Genomic DNA, 10,341 nt, shown 5'->3' on the forward strand with positions numbered 1-10,341 from the left:
GATTACCGAATTTTTTTTGTTGAAAACGGGTCGGGTAATTTATTTAAAAGGGGGTATATCTAGACCTTTTCGAATAGCTTAGGGATATATTTGACCCTTTTCCCTTTAATGTAATTGCCACGTGGTAATATAAAAATGACGTGACAATTCCATTTGGCATTTAACGCCCATAAGGGCATATCTAGACGAAAAGTTGGACGGCGAAGGCACGAGTGAGCCAAACTTTAAACGAGGGTATATCTAGTCCTTTTCAAATAGTTTAGGGGCATATTTGACCACCTCCGAATCTAATAAGTGCCAACTTCCAACTCACTATGTTTGACCTTCCAACTCAATAGTTGCCAATTAACATGCTGCTTGTTGTGGTCAAATAGTTATAAATAAGGCCATTGTCATGCAGCTTGCCAACTGCATCACCAATATGAAGCACTATGTATCTGGTCGGTACGAATGAAAATATTTTTTATACAAAAAGTCTTTTAGAAAAAAATTGATTTTTATTGGTCCCGTTTGCTCCTCAGGATCAACTGACTTCATTAATAAGGTCGTAACGGACGTCCATGAAAAATTTCGTATTTATTATTTTTTTGTATTTGATAGGTAAATAAGAATATTATTTTAAAAATATTTGTATATAACTTAGATAAATACAATGTAAGGTGTGGAGGCCGAGAGGTTTGGTGCAAAGACATATCCATGATTTTAAGATGATGGGTGCACTATTACGAAAATGTGGATCTAAGGTATAATTTTGATCGGTTTGACATTTAGGTTCTTATCACTAAAATTAAAATTTAAAAATTATAGATTCAAAATTATTTTTTATCTATTCAAACTACTTAGAGAGGTGTTACCCAATTTTAGAAAAGAAAATAAAACAAGATAGACAAAAGATATAAATTTCTAACCCCACTTAGAGAGGTGCACACAATCATTATTGCATGACATTATATGATAATTCAAATGTGGATTCACACATCTATATATTTTATTTTATTTTAAATAAATAAATATATATATATTTATGATTACGGGAGGGGAGCATGGATTCAGTAATGACCCCCTCCTGAAGAAGCCCCTACAGGGGTGTGGGATGGTAGTGACCCCCTTCTGGAGACGCCCGTACATGGGTGTGGGATGGTAGGGACCTCCTTCTGGAGACGCCCCTACATGGGTGTGGGATGGTAGGGACCGAGGAGGATACATGATTTGTGGAATATATGTCACTTGTATAGCTTACTTTTTTATTTTTTATTAGGGAGTTCAGACAATTTTTCTTATTTTTATTAGAGAGTTCATTTTTCTCATAGTTAAAGAAAATTATATCTACAACAAAAGATAGTACGAGGAATAAATCCAATTCAAAGAAAGAGATTACAATGCAAATTATTTACAAACTAAACATTTTGTAACTTCATTATGAACATCATCAAATTAATTTCTTTTAAATTTTTTTAAAAAAATGACTAAATGCTAGCTAAATCATTAAGCCAAAAGGTTGGGGGGAGGGGGAGGACTGAGGGAGGCATTTATTTATACGTATACACGTTTATTTTTTGGAAAAAGAATAGGAGGGGCTGAATGGTATTCATATAATACGTTGAATATTAGTTCATATATATATGTTTGAAATTAATAAATGCAAGGGGTTAAATTGTACGTGATGAATTATGATTTATTATTTAGCTCATTTTTACATATTCAATTTTAATTTATTTCAGCTTTGCATTATGTTGGATAATTATCCATATATTACGACTTGTCTCAATTCAACCTAAACAGTCTATTTATCACCCAAAATGTGGCCCACCTTAACTCAATTCGAATTTGTAACATATAATTTATGCTAGTAAGGTTAACTAAATATAAAAATTATTGGAATAAGAGCAATTTTTAGTCATTTTGGTAATAATAGGAGCATATTCAGAATTAATTTTTCATGAAGACTAAAATTATTTAATTTTATGTAGTTTTTTTATTGATGTTTAATATTTATTTTGAATCTGATTAATTCAATAATAAAACATTCCCTATTACATTTGATTCGAACCAGAGCATTAAAAGGTAGTTTAATGCTTTATATTAAAGTTTAACTAAATTTAATGAGTCTAAAAAAATTTCAAAAATATATAACTCTGTATTAAAGGCGATTTCATATTCGGGACTCGACCATAAAATCAACATTGAAACTGGTTTGGTGACAAAAACAAGGTGCCACAGTTGAAGGTTGGGCTGCGCCATTGGGGTGGGTGGGTAGGTGAGAACTATAGATACCCAAAATCCAACGTCTTGTCTTCACCTACTTTTCACTACCCTAATTATAAATTCACATTTTATTTCTAATACTTTTTCTTTTCAATTACAGAACCTCCATTGGTACTGTATTACTGTTCTTCAAGATTCATCTTTTCTGGTAAGAATCCAATCCAATTTTTCCCAGCTAAACCCCTTTTCCCCTTTTTTCTCAAAATGGGGTTCTTTTCTTGGAATTTGAGATGTCATTTTGAGTAGTGACTGATGTGAAGTTTGTAGTTAATCAATACCCTTTTGTGTTTTTTGCTTTTATATGTTTAAAGATCAGATTTTTAGTTCTGTGATTTAAGAATCTTGGATCTTTATCTGAATTTGAGATTCAAAGGTTGATATGTTTTGTTTTGTGGAGAGAACTAACTGAAGTTTGTGTTTGTTTTCTACTGTCTGTGTAAAGATCAGATTTTTAGTTCTGTGATTTAAGAATCTTGGATCTTTATCTGAATTTGAGATTCAAAGGTTGATATGTTTGTTTTGTGGAGAGAACTAACTGAAGTTTGTGTTTGTTTTCTACTGTCTGTGTAAAGATCAGATTTTTAGTTCTGTGATTTAAGAATCTTGGATCTTTATCTGAATTTGAGATTCAAAGGTTGATATGTTTGTTTTGTGGAGAGAACTAACTGAAGTTTGTGTTTGTTTTCTACTGTCTGTGTAAAGATCAGATTTTTAGTTCTGTGATTTAAGAATCTTTGGATCTTTATCTGAATTTGAGATTCAAAGGTTGATATGTTTTGTTTTGTGGAGAGAACTAACTGAAGTTTGTGTTTGTTTTCTACTGTCTGTGTAAAGATCAGATTTTTATTTTTGAGAAATGGAGTTCTTGGAAAGACCTGATGCTCAATTGATTATTGGAGTTGCTGTTGCAGCTGTTGCTGTTGGTGCTACAGCTTATTTTTACTTCTCTTCAAAGAAGTCCAAAGGTTTGATTTAATTTATTTTACCCATTTCCAGCATAAGAAAAACTGTTGATTGCACTTATGTATGCTTGTTATTTAGGAGAAACAGGTAGATTGTTTTAAAATTAATGGTAGTGTAGCTAATATTTCATGGAAATGGTTGTGGACTTGGGGTGTGTGTGTGTGGTTGTGTGTCTATGTTGCTTGGACTTTTCAAAATGCCACAGGGTACGTGTTGGATTGTTCAAAAGTAGTGCATTTTTTAAGGATTTGATACCTGTGTGGCCGCATTTTTCGAGAATCTGAGCAATATAGGTGTGTTTAGAAACTATCAGTCATGCATGTTTAGTTTGTAACAAAGCTACAACTCCCATTAAGAAACATGGAATTGGGATACTGGTGTTCATAACTTGATAATTTTTTGTGTATGTATCAGCAATCATCTAGTTTTTCAACTCAGTCTCATTCTTATTCATTTATATAATCAAGTAAAAACGTTCGAACCCTATAGAGCTAGGGGTGCTGTGTGATTTTTTCTTATTTTAAAGATGTCAAGATATGTTCTGATTTAGTTTATTTCCTCAAGTCACTAACAAAACTGTGCCTAGTTCTGTTTTCTATGCCTTTGATCTCGGTTATACTGACTGATTGTATCTTGTTATCTTAACAGTATGTTTAAACCCTGAAGAATTCAGGGCATTTAAGCTTGTGAAGCGCACACAACTTAGCCATAATGTGGCGAAATTCAGATTTGAACTTCCAACGCCCACTTCTGTGTTGGGACTACCCATTGGACAACATATTAGTTGCAGGTTCGGTTGATTAAACTATTCTCACATGCCAGTAGTTTGTTTGTTTTTGCTCTCACCATTTGGATTATTACTTGATGCTCAATCAATCAGGGGCAAAGATAGTCAAGGTGAAGAGGTTGTTAAACCATACACACCAACTACTTTGGACTCGGACATTGGATATTTTGAGTTAGTTATAAAGGTAAAAGTTAGGTAGTGTGGTGATTTTGCTCTTGCCTTTTCCTATCTCATTTTGGTGATTTTGATGGTTTGTATTTTGTGAATGCACAGATGTATCCCCAAGGAAGGATGTCACATCATTTTCGGGAGATGCGTGAGGGTGATTATATGGAAGTGAAGGGACCCAAGGTAGATTTTTTGTTGCTTGTGAGATAATTCTGCAGTGAATACTTATTGGTCATCTAGTCTCTTTTTTGCCTTTCAGAAGGGTATTGTTGTTTCTTTACCTTTTTTTTTTTGGTTTCTTTACTTTGTTTCCCTTCTTCAACAATTCCAAGTTTGTTAAATCATTGAATTAATATCCGGTGACTTAGAAAGTGAACAGAAGATTAACTACTGAGAAAAATGTAGGAATCTTGTGACTTGTGGTGCATCCAAGAAATATTCTTATGCTGTTCTGCATATGGCTTGACCATATTTCTTTTCAGATTTCACCTTTCTATGTATTATGTTTTTCTTCTTCCATATCTAAGATTAAAAAAGATAAAAAATTTAAGATTTAGGTGCAGGAGAAATCTTACATTGCTTAATGGATTCTTGATCTTCCATTAAAAAGCTTTATCTGTTGAGGACTCACACATCGATGTCCTTTCATAAATAGGGCCGCTTTAAGTACCAGCCCGGACAAGTTAGAGCATTTGGAATGCTTGCAGGAGGCTCTGGCATTACCCCAATGTTCCAGGTCTGTTTTCTTCCTACTTTACTTAAACAACTTGTCTTTCCTTTTCTTTTCTTTTTTTGTGAAAATGGTTGTTCTGGAACGAAATATTTCAGAGTTTGATGTTGGTATACTTCTTTTTGTTTCTATCCAGGTTGCTAGAGCTATTCTTGAAAATCCTAATGACGCGACGAAGGTGCACCTGATATATGCTAATGTTACTTCTGAAGATATTCTTTTGAAGGTACATATTCATCTCTTTTTTGTCATTCAATTAGTTCATACCTTACACTCGAATGTTTGAACAAATTTTATGCATGCACTTCTGCTCTCCTGTCACAGAATCGTAGTTGCTGCAGTTGAACTGTATTGAGTAGTAGGTTTATTGTTTATCTCATTTTTATTTTTTTGCCTGGAAGTTCCTTAGTTCTTATTCAATTCAGGTGTGGTGCTTCATTTGTAAAATGTGTGCTTAGTTGAGTCCTCTGCTGATCTATGCTTTAGAGATATGAGAGAATTGTGTGATTTTTATTTTTGAACTTGAGTGGCAACTGTTTTGTGTTAAGTTGCTCAGTCATAAAACGCTTTCAGAGCATTTTTTTATGTCGGAAACATGAAACCAAAATACAATGATTTGCACTGAAGAATTAAAGCATTTGAGCGTTTTTTTTTTTCAAAATAATTTCCTAGAATAAAGACGAACAGCTTCCCTAAAGCATCCAAACTGCCTATCTACCGACTTTTGTTGTATTAGTAAAATTTACTGTATGCTACTTCCCGGGTTTCCCCCTTCAGATCAACTTCATCCTTTACTAATAAAAGTTATTTTAAGAAACACACTCCCACAAATATGGCTCATGTCTAAGTAATCTGTAGTTATGTCAGAGAACTTTTTACTGTTTAGAAGTGTTGGACTCTTTCACGTTGTCATAGTCTAATTTTTATTACTTTCTCACTTCTCCCAATTCATTATTGACCGTCGCCTGCATGTTGAATCTTCTATGGGATCCTTTTCTAAATGCAATATTCGCTTTTCTAATTATGTCGGTGAATGTTCTATTTTTAGGAATTATAGGGTTTCAGGTAGTAGACCTGTTTGTTTTTTCTAAATAGTGAAGCATATTATCCAAATGATTTTATATTTGCAGAGTCTATCTTTGCCAAACAATAAAATAACTTTCCTAACCTGTATGATAGTTGGCCTTTTAGCAGTTTGGGGAGGACATAGTTGAACATTATTTATACTGAAGTTGATACCTCCTTGAAGTGTTGATAATTGTGCCAATCAATATTTGTTTCTGGGGGAGGGTGGAGGTGACTTTCATGGCCGTTTTGCTAATATCAAGTGTAGTATTTGTTTCTGTGGAAAGACATATCAGCTTGAGCGTATTGAATGTCCGCACCTGAATTTGTATTTATTGGTCTGCAGGAAGAGTTGGAGGGTCTTACTGCTAACTATCCTGATCGTTTCAAAGTTTATTACGTCTTGAATCAGGTCAGTTCTATAACTTCCTTTCTCGTTTGGAATATGATCTATTGACCTTTTTCTCCTTCTATGTATAATTATTTTGATTTTGTTTAATTCAGTTCTGTATATTATTCAATATTCTTTTCTCTGACGTGTCGTGTATTGATAGCTAACTCAATACTGTAGTTTGTAGTAATATTTCAAAATGTCCAAAACTGTCAAATGATTTTCGTTTCATCTCATTACTGATTTATGTAAATTATAATGAAAAATTGATTTAAGTTGACTGGTTCGGAAACTGGCACATAAATTCTCGACCTTTGGAGGCACGGAACTCCTTTTTTGTGGCTCATGGGAGAAGTGTAACATGTTAAACTTGTTGTGTCCAATTGGTTCTCCACAACATTTTTGAATGCTGAATAAGCATACATCATGATCCAAACAAGATGGGGTTCAATGTCGATATGGCACTATGTCGACCACCCTCCCTTCCAAAAATATCAAAAAGAGAAAAGTCTAGTTTATAGTGAAGTGATTTCTTTTTTCTTTATCATCTTTCCAAGTTGCTCCTCACTACCGTACATTTCTCTTGCAAGTAGACGTGCTTTTACATCTTACGCATTGAGTCAAATGATTAAATAGCTCTCTTAATATGTGTAGCCTCCGGAAGAATGGAGTGGTGGTGTGGGATTTGTCTCCAAGGAAATGATCCAGACTCATTGCCCTGCCCCAGCAGATGACATTAAGGTAATACATTGCATCTTTGAAGTTGCTAACAGCTATCGATTCCAATGTCACGAGTTTGTAGTAAGAGCATAGGTAGATTATCTTAGAAGTTCATGGAATATCAAGGAAAAGCAAAGTTCGACTGATTTCATGTTAAACGTGCAGATACTGAGGTGTGGTCCACCACCGATGAACAAGGCAATGGCTGCTCATCTTGAAGCCCTTGGATATTCACCAGAGATGCAATTCCAATTTTAACTTCTTTTTCTGTTTTCATTTTTATCTCCGCATTAAAATTAGCCTCGATTACAAGGGGTTGCGTTTTATAGTCTGGGAAAAGACATTTTCCATTTTTCAGTGAAGAGATTCAAAATCATGCTTTCAAGTTTGAATAACATCTCATCCTTGAGTAGAAATGTCCTCTATGCTATTCTGGTCTTGGTTCAAAGTGCACTAACATCAAAGTAACAGTTGAGTTGATTGCAGTGTTGTTTTTCTCAAGTTGTTTTGTGCAAGATTGGAAACAAATCTCTCTACCTTTGGAAGGTAGGGGTAAGGTCTGTGTACACTCGACCCTACTTGTGGGATTACTATGTTGTTGTTTGGTGTAGAGAGAGGTGGAAGTGTAATTTGTAGTTTCAAAGAGCGTCAGCTCGAGTGAAGATATTTTGAGTTTGTTTGAATGTGAAAAAGTTACAGTGTATCTGTTATCTTCTACCAACATAAATAATCGCGTCAAACCAAAACTTGGACAGAGAATCCTCCAAGCAATATTTCTTTTGGTGTTTGCTTTTGCTAGGATTTGAACCTTGAAAATCATTGATTGTTAGGTCATATTTTTAAATGTTGGTTAGAATATGAATCCTAATTTTGGTATAAAATATACCACAAATACTCACAAGGAAGTTGGGAGGGCCATTGAATCCTAATAACTTTTGAAAACAATCTTTCTATTTCTTTACGAATGGATGCACATAAAGTAAGGTTAGAGTTAAAATCATACTCTCTCGTAGGGGTATGATAAATCAAATTGAAAATGTGATATTGATTTATCGTTTATTAATGTTTTGATAGGGTTATACGACAAATAATTTGAGACGAAAAGACCAAATTAAGTCATTTGGAAAAAAAAAGCCTAAGGTACCAAGTTTTTGAGATCCATATTTTGAGATCTGTTTATGAACCTTACATTAACTATAACATTAATAACCGTTTAAATTACTAATTAAATTAACTCTTAACCACTAATTAACGTGAGCTTGGATTAAAAAAATACCTAAACCACATAGTACAAATTTACATTGCATGTCTGACTGTCTGTTGAACTTATGTTGAAAATTTAAAACTATAATATAAAAAAATTGTCAGCAAAAAAGACTGATGAGCCCGCTTCTTCAGAGATTCCACATTCACCTATTTCTACGCTGTTTTGAGAATTTTTTTTTACACCAAAAGACAAGAAATTGGAACGGTTCACAGAAAATTGACCCTTTTTTGTATTTGGTGTAACTGCTCTGTCCTCCACCTGTTTGTCTTTTTGTTTCCATTTCTTCAACCCTTTTTCCTCTCTTGTTGTATGAACATTTTTCTCTTTTTCTTCATATTGTAGTCAAATTCACGTTGGTTCTGATCTGGGTTTTCAGTTTCTTGATCTGGGGTTGTGGTTTCTTGAGTTATTTCAGCTCCATTGACAAGTTTTCTTGCTTGTATAGAAAAAAAATCCATTCTTGATTTGGTTTTTCCTTGTTTTTACCAATCTTGTTTGGTTTTGAGAAAAGGGGGTGTCTTGGATTTAGATATTGGTTTGACAAAAGGGGTGTTTGTTTGTTTGTTTCAAGTTTGTCTTGGATTTGTTTATTAGCCATAGTGTGATAAATGCTGAGGGGAAGGATAAAGATATGATTTTTATGGTGTGAGCTAATGTAGGAGTTTGGTTTTGAGTTTTGTTTAGAATGAATGATTAGATGGTTTTTTGTTATTATCATGTCATTTGTTTAAAGGTCTAATTTTTGCATTGTTTTGTCCACCATTTTGAGTATTGGAGCAACAATGGTAGCTTATAGGATGTGTTAGCTGTTGTTACTTTGTTGATATAGAGAATTGCAATGGCTGAGAGGAATGTACATTTGATGGGATTTTTTGGTCGAAAATCCTTGTTTAGTATGTTTTCAATTACTTCAATCTTGTTCATGTTATCTTTGTTATTTGTGATGCGTTCAACTGGACATCGTCACTTTTTTTACCTCAATGTGTTACCTAAGTCCAAGGTTCTTGCTTTGTCTGAAGAAGGTTATTCACAATCTAGTAGTCAAAGTAATTATGAGGTCTCGAATTCAAATCGAGCGGTGTCTAACAAAGGAACATTGGAAAAGTATAATGTGTTAAAGTGTAATCCTAGTAAACAAGTCCTTAAAGTTTTCATGTATGACTTGCCCCCGCAATTTCATTTTGAATTGTTGGGATGGAAGGCTGAGGGAAAGAGTGTCTGGCCAGATATTAGGAAACTGGTTCCTACTTATCCAGGCGGATTAAACGTGCAGCATAGTATAGAGTATTGGTTGACATTGGATCTTTTGTTGTCTGAATTTGATGACAATTTGAATAGTCGAAGTGCTAGTGCAATAAGAGTGCATAATTCAAGTGAAGCTGATGTGATATTTGTTCCTTTCTTTTCATCGGTTTGCTATAATCGGTTTTCAAAGGTTAAGCAAAAGAAGAAAACAAGTCCAAACACCTTGCTGCAGAAAAAATTGGTTGCCTTTTTGACAACACAAGAGGAATGGAAAAGATCAGGGGGGAAAGACCATATAATTCTTGCACACCATCCAAATAGCCTTTTGGATGCAAGAATGAAGTTGTGGCCTGCAATGTTCATACTTTCAGACTTCGGAAGGTATCCTCCCACAGTAGCTAACGTCGAAAAAGATGTGATTGCACCTTACAAACATGTTATCAGGAACTATGAGAATGACACTTCTGATTTTGATAGTCGACCAACATTGCTCTACTTCCAGGGAGCTATTTACAGAAAAGATGTAAGTCATTTCTGTTCATGTAGTCTTCCGTTAACTATATCTCTCCGATTTAAGTGGACTAAGAAATAAAATTACTTGTAGATGTTTTTCTGAATTTCAGATTATGTGTTTGTGTTAGTGCACAGTATCATATGCTTGTTAATAGAAACTATAGGAAACTGTTGACTCTCAAGTAATTTCATCTGTGATATGTTGTGTATGTATTATTTTGAGGGGG

At 34.1% G+C, this 10,341-nt stretch overlaps 2 protein-coding genes across 3 annotated transcripts in view; both read left to right on the forward strand.

Annotated features, from left to right (window-relative positions):
* The first annotated feature begins 2,312 nt into the window (after window positions 1-2,312).
* On the forward strand, window positions 2,313-7,781 carry LOC102598093 (NADH--cytochrome b5 reductase 1). Of its 2 annotated transcripts, none has more exons than XM_006339144.2 (10): window positions 2,313-2,413; window positions 3,105-3,230; window positions 3,877-4,018; window positions 4,109-4,199; window positions 4,289-4,366; window positions 4,839-4,919; window positions 5,050-5,139; window positions 6,325-6,390; window positions 7,024-7,110; window positions 7,255-7,781. In XM_006339144.2, exons 2-10 carry the CDS (start codon window positions 3,122-3,124, stop codon window positions 7,345-7,347), a joined length of 837 nt encoding a protein of 278 aa, XP_006339206.1. In that variant the 5' UTR covers window positions 2,313-2,413; window positions 3,105-3,121; the 3' UTR covers window positions 7,348-7,781. The 2 variants fall into 2 exon arrangements, with proteins under 2 accessions (XP_006339206.1, XP_006339205.1); XM_006339143.2 differs by having other exon boundaries at window positions 2,314-2,413; window positions 3,100-3,230.
* Window positions 7,782-7,871: 90 nt separating this feature from the next.
* Window positions 7,872-10,341, forward strand: part of LOC102598664 (probable arabinosyltransferase ARAD1) — a 5,171-nt gene continuing 2,701 nt past the window's right edge. The window contains exon 1 of the mRNA XM_006339145.2: window positions 7,872-10,124. Within this exon, the coding sequence (XP_006339207.1) occupies window positions 9,195-10,124 (930 nt within the window). The 5' untranslated portion in view covers window positions 7,872-9,194. The remainder of the gene's footprint in view (window positions 10,125-10,341) is intronic.

Source organism: Solanum tuberosum, unplaced genomic scaffold (genome assembly GCF_000226075.1).
Source record: "Solanum tuberosum cultivar DM 1-3 516 R44 unplaced genomic scaffold, SolTub_3.0 scf00008, whole genome shotgun sequence".
Classification (NCBI taxonomy): domain Eukaryota; kingdom Viridiplantae; phylum Streptophyta; class Magnoliopsida; order Solanales; family Solanaceae; genus Solanum; species Solanum tuberosum.